General features: G+C 40.0%; 1 protein-coding gene across 12 annotated transcripts in view; it reads left to right on the forward strand.

Moving 5' to 3' along the window:
* Positions 1 to 17,166, forward strand: part of POGZ (pogo transposable element derived with ZNF domain) — a 56,774-nt gene that overhangs the window by 10,650 nt on the left and 28,958 nt on the right. For 3 of the 12 annotated variants that reach the window (XM_065545974.1, XM_065545976.1, XM_005541880.5), the window contains exons 2-5: positions 5,545 to 5,669; positions 6,665 to 6,823; positions 15,713 to 15,888; positions 16,843 to 16,951. In XM_065545974.1, coding sequence (XP_065402046.1) covers positions 5,546 to 5,669; positions 6,665 to 6,823; positions 15,713 to 15,888; positions 16,843 to 16,951 — 568 coding nt within the window. In that variant the 5' untranslated portion in view covers position 5,545. Of the gene's footprint in view, positions 1 to 984; positions 3,337 to 5,009; positions 5,446 to 5,544; positions 5,670 to 6,664; positions 6,824 to 15,712; positions 15,889 to 16,842; positions 16,952 to 17,166 lie in introns of those variants that run through there. The other 9 variants (XM_065545977.1, XM_065545979.1, XM_015457354.4 and 6 more) reach the window with 6 other exon arrangements.

Genomic DNA, 17,166 nt, shown 5'->3' on the forward strand with positions numbered 1-17,166 from the left:
TAGATATTTGATATTAAGGGATTATCAATTTTTTAGGCATGTAATGGTAATACAATATTTTTGTTTTTAAGATGGAGTCTTGCTCTGCTGTTCAAGCTGGAGTGCAGTGGCGCAATCTCGGTTCACTGCAACCTCCGCCTCCTGGGTTCAAGCAGTTCTCCTGTCTCAGCCTCCTGAGTAGCTGGGATTACAGACCTGGCTAATTTTTATATTTTTAGTAGAGACAGGGTTTCACTGTGTTAGCCTGACTGATCTCAAATTCCTTGCCTCATGTGATCCACCCCTCTTAGGCTCCCAAAGTGCTGGGATTACAGGCTTGAGCCACCACACCCGGCCATACAATTTTTCTAAACTATAATCTTTTAAAGTCCTTATCTTTCAGAGCTACATACCAAAATATTTGTGAATATGATATTTTAGAGATTTGCTTCAAAATAATATGGAGAAGTGGGGGCATAAATGAAGGAATCCATTCTGAGTTGATAGTTTTTGAAACTGAGTGACAGATACGTATCTGAGTAAACTTTTGTATTCAATTAAAATTTGTATCTCATTAAAAATAGCAGAAAAGGAACCACTACAATATTGATTCGGAGACTCATAGTTGTAGTATGAAAATTTGCCTCTTCACTTGGTTGCAGTATGAGTCCCAAATTTACTGCCCATCCAAGTTTTCCTTTTTTTTTTTTTTTTGAGATGGAGTCTCGCTCTGTCGCCCAGGCTAGAGTGCAGTGGCACAATCTCAGCTCTCTGCAACCTCCTCCTCACAGGTTCAAGCGATTCTCCTACCTCAGCCTCCTGAGTAGCTGGGATTACAGGCTTGTGCCACCACACCTGGCTAATTTTTGTATTTTTAGTAGAGATAGGGTTTCACTGTGTTGGCCAGGCTAGTCCTCGGCCTCCCAAAGTGTTGGAATTACAGGCATGAGCCACCGCGCCTGGCCGTTTTCTTCTTGATGTAGCACTGTATTCACCATGGGCTGGCCTTTAATACCTGAAATTCGCATTTCTATTTGGTAGTTTTGAAATAAAAAACGAGCAATTAAACTGCCCCTTAATTAAGGATTACATTTCAACGTAATTTTTTTTTAGTGTGGTAAGTATCCAGTCCTTCATAGCAAGAAATTAGGGAAGAGGAGGAATAAATGCATTGTGTTTTGTTTCGTTTTGTTTTGTTTTTTCCTTTATGGGAAAGATTTGGTATAGAAAGAGGTTAAATGTGTGGAATAATAGTTTGGGAAGATACATTTTTTTTTTGGTGGGGGGCCCATTTTCAGAATCTGGATGTACATGTTAACACTGCATATTTAGTAATTCCTGTCTTCTTTGTTCAAAACTGGTTGAAAGGCTGTCCTTGCCCTGATCGGGGCTTTAAAAAAAAAAAAAAATGTTGAAAGGAGATTGTATGCCATGGATCACTTGAAAGACCACAGAGAATGGTGGTGGTCCCTGAGAATCTTGGTAGAAATATTAAATACTGCATTTTATTATGTTAGTAAAGGTTTCCTTTTATTAACTAGAAAACTAGAAGAAGGATCTAAATTTGCGTTTTCTATTTTTGGTTTGCTAAGTATTTACATTAGGTTGCTATGTCTCTGTTGTATCATGTTTTTGACCCTGAGTTATAGATGTTGAAAGTGAAAGGAATTGATCACATCCTGAGATACCAGAGTATAGGTCAGAATCAAGGACAGTTTTGAAAAACTTGGCTTCAGTGTCTTCAGAGATGCTTTGTACATTTGTGAAATATGTTCAGTCAGCAGACCTAATATTTTCTGAGTTGACAAACCTTATTAACTAACTCCATCTTCTGTGTTGTTAAAAAAAAAAACATGAAAAATATTTCCCCATAAGTTGGATTTCCTTTTTTTCTTTTCTTTTTTTTTTTTTTTTTTGAGACGGAGTCTGGCTTCTGTCGCCCAGGCTTGAGTGCAGTGGCGCGATCTTGGCTCACTGCAACCTCTGCCTCCTGGGTTCAAGCGATTCTCCTGCCTCAGCTTCCCAAGTTGCTGGGATTACAGGCATGTGCCACCATGTCCGGCTACTTTTTGTATTTTTAGTAGAGGTGGGGTTTCAGTTCACCATGTTGGCCAGGCTGGTCTGGAACTCCTGACATCAAATGATGCACGCTTCTCAGCATCCCAAATTGTTGAGATTACATGTGTGAGCCACCGTGTCCGGCCAAGTTGGATTTTCTTTTCATTTTGAGTCTTTTAATTTACATTGGATATCTTGGCAGTACTCATACCTAAGGAGAAGAGATATTTTTTTCACTTGATTAAAAAGTAGTTAGGACATAAACGTCTTTCTTTGCCATCTTTTCAGATCTACCCTTTTTGGTTATTCCATTTATTTTTCATTTTTTTATTTTGTAGGGATGGGGTATTGCTCTCCAGCTCTCCAGCCTAGGCTGGAGTACAATGGCACCACTGCAGTTACTGTAACCTTGAGCTCACTGTAACCTCGAACTCCTGGCCTCGAGCGATCCTCCTACCTCGTCCTCCCAAGTAGCTGGGACCACTGGTGTGTGCCGCACACCTGGCTAATTTTTTAAAAAATTTTGTAGAGATGGAGTCTTGCTATGTTACCCAAGCTGGAGTTCTTTCCATTTCTCTCAAGGTCAAATGGAAGAAATTTCAATATTCTTTTTTTTTTTTTTTTTTTTTTTTTTTTTTTTTTTTGAGACAGAGTCTCGCTCTGTCGCCCAGGCTGGAGTGCAGTGGCCGGATCTCAGCTCACTGCAAGCTCCGCCTCCCGGGTTCATGCCATTCTCCTGCCTCAGCCTCCCGAGTAGCTGGGACTACAGGCGTCCGCCACATCGCCCAGCTAGTTTTTTTTTTTGTATTTTTTAGTAGAGACGGGGTTTCACCATGTTAGCCAGGATGGTCTCGATCTCCTGACCTCGTGATCCACCCGTCTCAGCCTCCCAAAGTGCTGGGATTACAGGCTTGAGCCACCGCGCCTGGCCAAGAAATTTCAATATTCTTATTGTAATTCATTGCTTTATAAAATAAAGAACTGAAACTCTTAAGGTATTATGAATACTTAAGATAAAAGTACACCCTTTTGGATATGCTACTAAAATAACCACAGGCATGACATTGAAAACCACAATTTGTATTCTGATAGCTCTTCATTTTCCAAAACAAAGTTTTTCATATGTGTGGAGAGTTTGCTTGTAACTGGTCAGGACAAAAGTAGGTCCTTGAAAAACATCGGCAGAGGTTATTATCCACAGTTTATATTCATTCTGCTGGGTGTTGGATATTTGTGCATTAATTATCTGTTGACTCTAAGCTGTCAGAAGGTTACACAGCAAAGAACAATGGAATAAAAGTAAGTATTTAAGGAAAAAATTGTTTAAAATATATTTTGTAGTGGAATTAGACTGGAAAACAAAGGCATGTGTTGTCTTTGTCTCAAAGAATACCTATGATATGGATTTGATTTCTTTTTAATTCAGTTTCTGGCTAGTATTGTCTTCATATAATTAAGCCTGAAAATAAGAGAATTTAAGTTGATCTCTTAGATCTTTTTCTTTCCTCACCCGCTTCATGGTTAGAAAGACAGAAATAATTAAAATAGAAGATGAAAGACCAGTTAGAATCCAGTTAAACACTCTACTCATTAAAACTCAAACTCCCCCTGGCTATAGCTAAATCACTGGGGCATTGCAAGATATTTTTAATTTTCAAGGGAAACAATGCCATCTGTTGGGCATTTTGCAAACTGCTACTGTCAAGTTGTATGGCCCTAACCAGTAAACAGAATGGTTAGGTTGGTTGGTTGGTTTTGGTTTTCGCTTATGGATGTAGCAGCAGAATTACTAAGACTCTAAGGACACTTAGAGCTTTTGCAGTAAAGGCTGTGTTTGAACTTTGAACAGCAATAGTATTCGCGTTCCAGCACAAGGAAACTGACCCTTAGTAAACTGTTACTGGAGGGTCGAATAGCAATAACTCTTTGTTTGCATTGCAGAGATACAGACTTTATTTATTTATTTTTATTTTTTTTTTGAGATGGAGTTTCGCTCTTGTTGCCCAGGCTGGAGTGCTATGGCATGAATTGTGGCTCATTGCAACCTCCACTTCCCATGTTCAAGTGATTCTCTAACCTCAGCGTCCTGAGTAGCTGGGATTACAGGCATGCGCCACCATTCCCGGCTAATTTTATATTTTTAGTAGAGGCAGGGTTTCTCCATGATGGTCAGGCTGGTCTCAAACTCCGAACCTCAGGTGATCCGCCCACCTCGGCCTCCCAAAGTGCTGGAATTACAGGCTTGAGCGACTGCACCTGGCTCAGACTTTAATTTTTTAAAGGAACATGTAATTTAGGCAGTGTTTTCAAATTAAGGATTGACTCCAAAATCACAGTGGAATAGCCTCCAGAATTTCCTAGACTAGATGTACAAGGTAGTAGTAGGACTGGGACTAGAGTATGACAAGTGAGGTTCTCATCTTAGGTGCAAAATTTAAAGGAGTACAGAGAGGTTCAGTAATCATAATAAATGCATTTTAATGCATCATTTTTAAAAGATCAGTGTTAATGCAGAACAGTCCATACTGAACAAAATATCTATTTTAAATAAAGACTGAATCCGATCCTGCACTTGCTTGACTCACCTCACTGTCCTCATCCTGACCCTGGCCCTGGGTGTTACACATTAAACTTTTTGTCGTTGTTGTTGTTGTTGTTGTTGTTGTTGTTGTTGTTTTTGAGACAGAGTCTCTATTGCCCAGGCTGGAGTGCAGTGGTGCGATCTTGGCTCATTGCAACTTCTGCCGCCCGGGGTTCAAGCAGTTCTCCTGCCTCAGCCTCCCAAGTAGCTGGGATTACAGGCGACTGCCAGCACGCCCGGCTAATTTTTATATTTTTAGTCGAGATGGGGCTTCACCATCTTGGCCAGGCTGGTCTTGAACTCCTGACCCCGTGATCCACCCGCCTCAGCCTCCCAAGATGCTGGGATTACAAGCATGAGCCACTGTGCCTGGCCTAAACTTTTATAATCCTAATTTTTTTTTTTTTTTTTTTTTTTTTGAGATAGAGTCTCACTCCATCCCCCAGGCTGGAGTGCAGTGCTGTGATCTCGACTCCCTGCAACGTCCGCCTCCTGGATTCAAACGATCCTCATGCCTCAGCCTCCCAAGTAGCGGGAATTACAGGCGCGCACTGCCACACCTGGCTAATTTTTGTATTTTGAATAGAGACAGGGTTTTGCCATGTTGGCCAGACTGGTTCTGTAACTCCTAGCCTCAGGTGATCCACCTGCCTCGGCTTCCCAAAGTGCTGGGATTACAGGCAGAGCCACCATGCCTGGCCTGTAGCCCTAATTATTAAATAATTTGCTGTGCAATGGATTCTAATATTCAAGAATAAAAGTTGTAATTCTGAACCCTTGGTAATGGAGAAAGGCTAGAGCAGCATATGATAAAGCAGCCCAAGGAGGTAGGTTGCCAATGGAGTCAAAGTTCTGATTTCATATTTGGTATAAAGCAGTATCTCCTATTCTTAGGCCCATATCTTATTTGAATATTTTTCTTGTAGCATGGCAGACACCGACCTGTTCATGGAATGTGAGGAGGAGGAGTTGGAGCCATGGCAGAAAATCAGTGATGTCATTGAGGACTCTGTAGTTGAAGATTATAATTCAGTGGATAAAACTACCACAGGTAACAAAAGCTCTTCTGATCTTAGATGATTTAAATTAATTAAATTGAATGGTATTTTGGTTAACAAAGTGTGAGATGAAAAAGGACTTTTAAGAATCCAGGGAGACCTCATTGTGGCACTCACTGGTGCTACCTTTTTTCCCATGCTGTAGTCTGTGAAAACCTCAGTTTCCTCATCCATATAGCTAGAAATTATATATTTATTTCATCGAAAACATTGGAAGGTTGGATTAACCAGTGTTTATCAAATATCTAGCAGTCTTCTTACTAAAAGATGTATGAACAAGAATTCAAAGTGGTGGTGTGTGTGTGTCAGTGCTCATTTATGTACCCAGTCAAAAATAGGTTCCCATAGTCTTTTTTGTTTTGTTTTGTTTTACTTGAACTTGGTTTCCTTTGTGAGCAGAGTAGAAATTGCCTTGTGTCTGCCTTCATGGACAGTTTACAAATTTAGGCTTGTTAGCTTTTCTTTCATAAAGGTGATACTGCTGAGTCAAATTCTAGATTGCCCTGAATTCAGAAAATGGGTGGTAGTTCTTTTGCTCCCCTAAATTGTACCAGTTGCTCTTTATTTTTATCTTTCCTGTCTTGAGACCTGAAGATGGCATTGGTTTAGGCTGAAATAGGGCACAGTTCAAGGTCTTTTTGGATGGCTTAATGTGCATGGTTATGAATACCACTAGTGGTAATAATAAACCTTTGAGTCGTAGAGGTTTGCTAGTGTTATGTAAGCAAAGTATTAAAATCCCAGTTCAGTGGGCTCAGTGATGTAACTTAATTAACCAGGAGATGTGAGACAAAGAAGAAGGGATTGTGTTTAAATGGTGGACTAAGGGTTAAGTAGGAGGAGAAATCACATGAACAGTTGGATTTATGAAACAGGAAACTTTTTGGCTATAGAGATCCACAACAAGATGGAAAGGGAAGATTAGAGCAGTATCCTTTAGTGTCATCTGTCCCTGTCTCCAAGTGACTGTGCCTCCCCTTCCCCACAGTTTCTGTGAGCCAGCAGCCAGTCTCGGCTCCAGTGCCCATCGCTGCCCATGCTTCTGTTGCTGGGCACCTCTCTACATCCACCACCGTTAGTAGCAGCGGGGCACAGAACAGCGACAGTACAAAGAAGACTCTTGTCACACTAATTGCCAACAACAATGGTAAGTGGGATTATTGGGAAATAATAATCCTGGGCTAGAGGGGTGAAAGAATAAAAAAGGTCTCAGGGGCAGCCATACCTGTTTAGTTAGGTATAGATGTGGTTCTACTAGTTGGAAAATGAATTTAGTAATGATTCTCTGATATGGAAGTGATTTCTGTAGATGGTGCTATTCCTTCTAAGTTAGTGCTGACTCGATACTGGTGTTTCAAGTGAGAGAGCAGTAGATTCTTGCTACTGATAATTTCTAGGAGAGAAAATGTCAACCCAAAATTCCTAACTGTTAAAGAGATCTGGGGCTTTTTTTGTTTGGTTGGTTGGTTGTTTTTGTTTCTTTAATTACAAAAATTCCATTAGTTTGGTAAGAATTTTCCCAGGGCAGCTCTGTATTTTCTCTGGCAGATTCATTTGCTTATTGTTTCCTGAGTGTGGAAGATAGGATAGGGTTGTTGTCTACATGAAAGAAATGGTGAAAGACTAGCGTTTTTAGTGTTTTGTTTTTGTTTTTTTTTACTAGAAAGGCTATATAGTACTCGTTTCTATTTAATTTCTGATGTCTGTTTCTGCACTCCGAAGATGAGTTGACCAGTTATATCTCAAGATTCATAACTGAAGTAGGCACTTTCATAGAGTCATTGCATTGCTGCAAAGGACTTTATTTTTTAATTATTTTATTTCCTTTAAAACCGAAACAGCTTTAGTACTACGGAAATAATATATGCTTTGTAGAAAAACTATAAAGTAAAAAAAAATTCAAAAGGAAGAAAAAAAAAAGTTTAACCATAATCCCACCACCTGGAGATAACTGGTGGTTACTTTTATTCTGTACAATATTTATTTTTATATACATCTGTATGTTATATGTGGTGATTTTCTTTTTACAAAAAAAGATTATACAAGTTGTACATTACTCTGCCTGCCTTTTCCCCTTAATAGTATCTTATTTTAATAAATAGTCATCTATAACATTTTTGATGACTGTATTTCCCATTATTTGATTAACTTATTAACAATGGGTTGTAAGAGGGTATATTGCCATTTTAAGGAGCTTCAGTGAGCATTCCTATCTCTGCATCTTTTCTCGCATCGTTAATTAGTTCTGCAAATATATTTCTGAAACAAACTGTTGGCTCAAAGGTCATCACAGTTTTTAAGAATTGTGATCAGTATTATTCCTGGATTGGCCATCTAGAAATGTTTTATCAGTTTATATTGCTGTTACAAGAGTGTATGGTTTTTAATTTGGGGATATAACCATTTATATATGCATTACCCTATTGTGGAACATTTGTTAGGGTCGCCATCCTTTGTGATTACAAATGATGCTGTGGTGAACGTTCTCAGGCATGTGTCTTTGCCCGCTGTGTAAAACATATCTGCGATGTAAATAAAGTCTTAGAGGTGAGATTTGCTGGATCAGGTGTTTATAATTTGATAGATGTTGTCAAGTTACCCTAATAGGTTGCTCTAAATAAGTGCCCACCAATAGCTCTTTCCCCATGTTGTTACCAACTTTAGGTATTATCAAACTTTAAAACCTCCATGATTTCCAAAGACTTTCAGTATTTAGGTACTGAAAATATGATTATTTTATGGGAAATCTTTAGACTTCTAAAAACCTTATAAATGGGGACCGTTGTGTATATAAAGATGGGAACCATTTATGTAAAGATTTCTATTATTTTATAGATGTGGAAACTGAGGCCTAGAGCATCTAAATAATTTGCTTTAGTTATAAGTATTAACTTAATGGTTGCTAAGTAACTAAACTGGATTTGAATTCTCTGGACTTCAAAGCTTTCGGGATTTCTACTGTATTATATTGCTTTCCTGTGTATTTCTTTTTTTTTTTTTTAAGCCAGTCAAATTTAGCAGTGGGGGAGTTGTATACCAGCTTTAGTGACACTAATGTTTATAAGTTCTGATGACCCACAGGACTAGTCCTGTGTGTCTCTTAAACTGTTAAAGTTCTGTTAGCAACCAGCTTACCTAACCTTTTCTTTGATCCCAGGGTTCCAAGGCCCATACTGAGATGGCTGTGTATCTTTTTCTCACCACCCCCCACCGAAACGGGATCTTGCTTTGTCACCCAGGCTGGAGTGCAGTGGCGTGAACACAGCTCACTGCAGCCTCAGCCTCCCTGGCTCAGCAGTCCTCCCACCTCAGCCCTGCAAGTAGCTAGGACTACAGGCACATGCCACCATGCCTGGCTAACTTTTATAATTTTTGTAGAGACAGGGTTTCACCATGTTGCCTGGGCTGGTCTCAAACTCCCAAGCTCAAGTGGTCCTCCCTCCTCGGCCTCCCAAAGTGCTGGGATTACAGGTGTGAGTGAGCCACCGTGCCAGGCCAGCTGAGCATCGTATGACATGCTGAGATGACCTGGTCTCCTTGACTCCTTGAATGTACCCTTTATTCTTGAGCCTGCCTATGGCCAGTGTACTAATTTTTTTAAAAAAATATAAATTGACTTTATTTACTTTAAAAGCCTCTAATGTTTATATTAAAATGTTAACCCATAACCCATGTTCATGAAAAAAAGAAGACAGTGGGTATAGACTGGTAACCACAGTCTTGTATATTCCAAAAAAAATTCATCCATAGATAAGCCTAAATTAATTGCAGTTGTCTAATTTATCTCACTTTATATATCTATATAAAAAAATACATACAGTTCTGTAACTTTTTTCATCAGATACTCTTGTTTTTTGTTTTCTTGAGACGGAGTCTCCTTTTGTCACTCAGGCTGGAGTACAGTGGCGTGATCTCGGCCCACTGCAACCTCCACTTCCTGGGTTCAAGTAATTCTCTTGCCTCAGCCTCCTGAATAGCTGTGATTACAGGCATGCGCCACCATGCCTAGCTAAGTTTTTTGTGTTTTTAGTAGAGATGGGATTTCACAGTGTTGACCAGGCTGATCTCGAACTCCTGACCTCAGGTAATTTGCCCACCTCGGCCTTCCAAAGTGCTGGGATTGCAGGCGTGAGCCACCGCGCCCAGCCTAGGAACTCTTGAAATGCTAGTCCAACTTTAAGGATATGGCTTCAGAATAAAGCGAATGAGAAATATTGCCTCTTACAACCCAGTTTCCCTTTAAGCCTTCAGTTTAATTGTATTGGTGTATTATCTGCTTACTACATTAGTAACATAGCAAATAAGAATAACATTTGTTTTTTTTGAGACAGAGTCTCACTCCATCACCCAGGCTGGAGTACAGTGGCACAATCTCGACTCACTGCAACCGCCGTCTTCCAGGTTCAAGCGATTCTCATGCCTCACCCACCCTAGTAGCTGGGATTATAGGCATGCGCCACCATGCTCGGCTAATTTCTGTATTTTTAGTAGAGACGGGGTTTCACTATGTTGGCTAGGCTTGTCTCTAATTTCCTGACCTCAAGTGATCCACCCACCATGGCTTCCCAAAGTTTTGGAATTACAGGCGTGAGACACTGCTCCCAGCCAGCAAATGAGAATAACTTTTAAACAATTCAGTATTGTTTCACTTAGTGTGCTTTAGAAAGTTTAGAAATTTAAAATAAAATAAAAAATGTGTGATCTCAGAAGAGAGAAAGATTTCTTAAACCAAATACAAAAACAGAGCTAACCATAAAGGGTAAAATTGATAAATAGAACTACATTAAAGATGTGATTTAAAAAGCCGGGCGCGGTGGCTCACGCCTGTAATCCCAGCACTTTGGGAGGCCGAGGCGGGCGGATCACAAGGTCAGGAGATCGAGACCATCCTGGCTAACACGGTGAAACCCCGTCTCTACTAAAAATACAAAAAAATTAGCCGGGCGCGATGGCGGGCGCCTGTAGTCCCAGCTACTCAGGAGGCTGAGGCAGGAGAATGGCGGGATCCCGGGAGGCGGAGCTTGCAGTGAGCCGAGATCGCGCCATTGCACTCTAGCCTGGGGGACACAGCGAGACTCCGTCTCAAAAAAAAAAAAAAAAAAAAAAGATGTGATTAAAAAAAAAAAAAACCCTGAGAAGACAAACCACAAACTGGAAGGTGTTTGTGGCATGTATTACTTTTTTTTTTTTTGAGACGGAGTCTGCACACCAGCCTGCTTTGTTACCCAGGCTGGAGTACAGTGGCGCGATCTCAGCTCACTGCAGCCTCTGCCTCCCAAGTTGAAACGATTCTCATGCCTCAGTCTCCGGAGTAGCTGGGACTACAGGTGCCTGCCACCACACCCGGCTAACTTTTGTATTTTTAGCAGAGACAGTATGTCACCATGTTGGCTAGGCTGGTCTCAAACTCCTGACCTCAAGTAATCTGCCTGTCTTGGCCTCCCAAGGTGCTAAGATTACAGATATGAGCCACCTCACTTGGCCCTCGAAAAGTTACACATAGAGTTACCATATGACCCAGCAGTTCTACTCCTAGCTGTATACCCAAGAGAATGGAAAATGTATGTTCACATAAAAACTTGTGCACTAATATTCATAGCAGTATCATTTGTTATAGCTAAAAGTAAAAACAACCTGTGTCCATCAATTAATGGATAAACAAAATGTATATATAGACAATGGAATATTATTGGCCCATAAAAAGGAATGAAATACTGATACATTCTATAACATAGATGAACCTTGAAAACATAATGCTGAGAAAGAAGCTAGACATACAAAATTATCCAGGTGTGGTGGCACATGCCTGCAATCCCAGCTATTAGGGAAGCTGAGGCAGGAGAATCCTTTGAACCTGGGAGGCAGAGGTTGCAGGGAGCTGAGATTGCACCATTCCAGCCTGGGTGACAGAGTAAAACTCCTTGTGAAGAAAAAAAAAAAATGAAGGAAAAAAATCAAGAGAGAGCAAACTTAGAGAGAGAAAGTTAGTTGCATAATTCTTTGATTTTTTTTTTTTTTTTTTAAATTAATAATGTGCAAGGCAGGCAGATCACAAGGTCAGGAGATTGAGACCATCCTGGCCAACATGGTGAAACCCCATCTCTACTAAAATACAAAAAATTAGCTGGGCCTGTAGTCCCAGCTACTCGGGAGGCTGAGGCAGGGGAATCGTTTGAACCCGGGAGATGGAGCTTACAGTGAGCTGAGATCGCGCCACTGCACTCCAGCCTGGTGACAGAGTGAGACTCCATCTCAAAAAATAATGTGCTTGATACCATATGACGTCTGAAGTACAGAAGAAAACTCTTGGAATTCATTGTCAGCGAGGTGGATTGTTTTGTTTCATTTGTTTGTTAGGTTTTCTTTGTTTTGTTCGAGATAGGGTCTCACTTTGTCACCCAGGCTGGAGTACAGTAGTGGCACGAACATGGCTGGCTCATTGCACCCTCCAACTCCCAGTATCAAACGATCCTCCCACCTCGGCCCCCCAAGTAGCTGGGACTACAGGTGCACACCACCACGCCTGGCTATTTTTCATTTTTTATTTTTGAGACTGACACTCACACTGTTGCCCAGATTGGAGTGCAATGGCACAATCTTGGCTCACTGAAGCCTCCACCGCCTGGGTTCAAGCAATTGCCATGCCTCAGTCACTCAAGTAGCTGGGATTACAGGCATGTGCCACCATGCCCAACTAACTTTTGTATTTTTAGTAGAGATGGGGTTTCACCATGATGGCCAGGCTGGTCACAAACTCTTGACCTCAAGTGATCCGCCTGCCTTGGCCTCCCGAAGTGCTGACATTGTAGGTGTGAGCCACCACGCCTGGCCTTGTTTTGTTTTTGAGATGGGAGTCTCACTGTGTTGTCCAGGCCGGACTCAAAACTCCTGGGCTCAAGTGTTCCACCTGCTTCAGTCTCTCGAATAGCTGGACTACAGGTGCTTACCACTGCTCTAGGCTGGATAATCCTTTTAAAGGCTTTTTTTTTTTTTTTTTTTTTTTTTTAAAGCACCAGAATTCTGATAGCCTGTTTCATCCTCTGGAAATAGAACCTTGTAAGACACTTGAATTGGCAGAATTCCTTTGAGCAAAGATTTAATAAGATTGCAGAAATCATTAAAATGCTTCTAAATAAGTATAATTTACCCAGTGTGACTTTCCATAGACTGGCTTTTGCTTTCCATTGTATTGTGAATCTAATCTGGTCTTAGAAAACCACTTTTTCATTGTACCATATTTTTGGAAAATTTCTTTTTTTTCTTTTTTTTTTTTTTTTTTTTGAGATGGAGTTTCACTCTTATTGCTCAGACTGGAGTGCAGTGGCGCAATCTCGGCTCAACGCAACCTCTGCCTCCAAGGTTCAAGCAATTCTCCTGCCTCAGCCTCCTGAGTAGCTGGGATTACAGGCATGCGCCACTACTCCTGGCTAATTTTGTTATTTTTAGTAGAGACAGGGTTTCTCCATGTTGGTCAGGCTGGTCTCAAACTCCTGACCTCAGGTGATCCACCCACCTCATCCTCCCAAAGTGCTGGGATTACAGGCGTGAGCCACCTTGCCCGGCCTTTTTGGAAAAATTCTAACAATCCACCAAAATTTAAACTTGACTCTGATACAAGAGAAAATATTTGCAGAAAATGCTGTTAAAATTCTTTATAATGGTATTTACAGGTTTGGTAGAAACCTCGTCTGTCTTTAAGAGACTTGCTAATGCTGATTGATTTCACAGAAATGAAAAAAGCCTCCATCTTTCCCTTCTTGTATTTAATTGGGATGTTCAGCTAGTAATTACCTTAAGAATTTTTAGAATTAGGATAAATAAGAGATAATTTATTTTCTTTTGTCCTAGCAGTTAAAATAATGACTAGAAAATATAGACTTTTGCTTAGTCAGTATTTTTCAACCATAAATTTCAAAAGGATAGAAACAGATGGTTGGGGAACCTGTAGATTAAAAGACTTGACTTATGTTCATCAGTTGCACTTTGCAAACATTTTGTAACTGGATTCAGACAAATTCTTTAAAAAATACAAACAAGTAAATTTGAATTTTGACTGGGTATTTGATATTGAATAATTATTATAATGTTCAGGAGTTATGTTGATATGATTCTTTTATCTTTTTTTGAAGTTCTTATGTAGGAGGTACATTTTGAAATACTTATAGATGATATGATCTAGAACTTGTTTTAAAGTGATATGGGAACTATTAAGTATGTAGAAGGTATAGAAGAAATAAGACTTGCCATACATTGATAATTATTGAAGCAGGGTGGTGGTTACGTCGGGGTTCACTGTAGTGTTCTCTTTTTATGTATGTTTTGACTTCTCCATAATAAAACATTTAAAAAATTAAAAAACCCACCATCGATAACTTGCCAGTATAGTTTAACATGGATAGAACTTGCTGGAATTTTCTGTTTTATTTATCTATCTGCCTCTACAATCACTAGTCTTCTGGCTCAGTAACTGAGGGTCTAGTCTACTGATGAGCTCTCAGTTTCTGAGAGAGTATGAGATAAGCCACTGTTGGCCCATTAGTAGCCACCTACATGCCTATTCCTTTGGTGGTCTAGCTTTGTAGTTAACTGTGGTGATATAACCTGCCAGGTAGAACATACATTTCAGAGGGGCCCATCCCATTCTGGTGATTTTGGGTAAGAAGTTGAGGCCATATTTTGCTTGACTCTTTGGTTTTTTGTTTCTTCTTGTTGTTGTTGTTTTGAAACAAAGCCTTGCTCTGTCGCCCAGGCTGGAGTGCAGTGGCACTATGTTGGCTCACTGCAACCTCTGCCTCCCTGGTTCAAGCAATTCTCCTGCCTCAGCTTCCCAAGTAAATGGAATTACAGGTATATGCCACCATGCCTGGCTAATTTTTAGTAGAGACGGAGTTTTGCCATGTTGGCCAGGCTGGTCTTGAGCTCCTGACCTCAAGTGATTGCCTGCCTTGGCCTCCCAAAGTGCTGAGATTACAGGCGTGAGCCACCATGCCTGGCCTGCTTGACTCTTTAGCTTAGGTATATTGGTGCTCTGAAATTTTTTATCTGGTTTTGAGTATTCTTTGTAAATCAGGAAACTTAGTATTGGCTTTTTCACCAAATGTCATGCAATAGGGGACTTAAAAATATTTATAAAATTGTCTCGCAAATGAAAGGAATTTAAGATATTTCAATAATAAATAGCCCAGTTTATTAATATTTATTCATGAATGAATCATTATCTTCTGAAATCATGTCATTTTTACTTGGTGTGGGTTAGTTTTTGTCCAGGTCTTCTGTTTATCAGCCCTGATGACATAAAGAGAAAGGCTACAGTAGGTAGCCTGTCAGTCTCTGGGTTCCCAGTGATTGCTTAAAGAATCTTGCATTTCTCAGATTTAACTCACTAGGAAGAGAAACCATTCTTTAGATTCTGTGTACTTGCTGAATTAATGTTTGTTGATGAATATTCTTTTTAAAAAATTAAGGGGGATTAGCTAACAAATTATATTCTAATAAAACAGGCTTTACCTAGTTAAAATATGGAAAAAAGACTTAACATATTTTATTCTGCTGCTTTGGTGGAGGAGATTATATGTGGTCACTTAAATCATGAGAGTCAGGGTACTAGCCACATAGAACTCTAATGTGTCTTTCATCCCCAGTTAAGACATACGGGTAAAGTGTTAGTGAACCTCCCCTACCCATCTGTTTTTCTGTTAGTTGTAGATTTGGGTGAAGCTTAATTTTTTGGTGAATTTGGTCACATTAAACCTGAGATGAGTGGCAGTCTTGAATATTTTGGCATATAGGACACCATTTCTGTTTCTAATAAAATATGGATTTGTACTTGGGAGGCTGAAGTGGAAGAATCGCCTGAGCCCAGGAAGTTGAGGCTGCAGTGAGCCATGACTGTGCCACTGCACTCCAGCGTGGGTGACAGAGTGAGACCCTGTATCAGATAAAATAAAGTAAAGTAAATCAGATAAAATAAAATAAAGTGGGTTTAACATTGTTTCTAACGTTCCTTTTTTTTTTTTTTTCTTCCTTTGCCCTTTAGCTGGCAATCCTTTGGTCCAGCAAGGTGGACAGCCACTCATCCTGACCCAGAATCCAGCCCCAGGTCTGGGCACAATGGTTACTCAACCGGTATTGAGGCCTGTTCAGGTCATGCAGAATGCCAATCATGTGACTAGTTCCCCTGTGGCCTCACAACCAATATTTATCACTACACAGGTGAGTAGGACTCTGAATTCCAAGGTTGCTAGAGGAGAGAAAGACTATGAACCTCTGAAAGCTCTGACTTAGGGTCTTTGGCATCATTAGAAGTGTTTAAGTCTTGTCTCTTGACCTGGCTTTCTCATTTACTGTTCTGCAATTTGATGTTGACTGTGGAAAGCCCAGCTTAGATAGCATGGCTGGGTAATATCTTCTTTAAACCCCTTAGAAGTTTATTAAGTGATTTGATTAAAATCTAGAGAGAAATTAGTGGGAAAGCTTGGATTAGGAAGCCTTAATGCTTGGCTCTTGCGGCTTTTCACCCTTTGCTTGGACTGCTCCTCTTCCCATGGGATGAGTTAGTTAACTTTTGGAGATGTATATATGTAATTGGTGGAGTTCATGGAGACCTTTGGGAGACAAGGAAGATGACTTATTTGATATATAATGTGTTTAATTGAAGTTGAAAGCCTAATTCTGAAAGCCTGATTCTAAAGGCAAATGCTTCTCTGCCTGTGGCTTCCTGAGTTGTAAATTCTTATGAATTTGCCAAAGGTTTGTGGCCTTTGAAGTAGACTTTGGGAACAATTTCTTAGGATTGTTGGTATGTTGAATCACTCCAGTGAACATTGCTCTTCCCCCCGCTCCCCCACCCCCGCTTCTCTTCATTTAGCACTTCAGGGAGCCAATGTGTTGATGAGGTTTTTTAAACCGATGCTCTCTTAAGTCAGGGAATAGGTTTTCATTTTTGCTCATGGGTACCAAAGCTTGTTCTCTAGTTTTGATATTTTGTTACTCAAAAGTTTGCCAGAATTTCCTAAACTTTTCCATCTCAGTCGTTTAAAAGCTATAATTCTAGAGAGAGAACCATTAAGTAAGAGTATGGGAATTTTTTTGGATATAGGTCATACTGCAATGTTTGTTAGTATTAGTTGGTCTCCATGTTAAATATCATTTTGCTTTTTAATACAGGGATTTCCTGTAAGGAATGTCCGGCCTGTACAAAATGCAATGAATCAGGTTGGGATTGTGCTGAACGTACAGCAAGGCCAAACGGTTAGACCAATTACACTAGTTCCAGGTAAGGAAAAATGTCTATCCATTTGGAGTAAACCAGCATCCAGAAGATTTGTTTTTGTTGTTCTACATATCCTAAGTCATTTAGTAAGTATATTTAAAGAAAATATAAAAATCTTAATGATTTAAGCCCAATTTTTAAAAATCTGTTTGGCCAGGGTGGTGGTTTTATTTATTTCTGTTTAGCTTTTCACCACCCTTCATGAAGTAGTAAAACAG

This window comes from Macaca fascicularis, chromosome 1, assembly GCF_037993035.2.
Source record: "Macaca fascicularis isolate 582-1 chromosome 1, T2T-MFA8v1.1".
Lineage (NCBI taxonomy): Eukaryota > Metazoa > Chordata > Mammalia > Primates > Cercopithecidae > Macaca > Macaca fascicularis.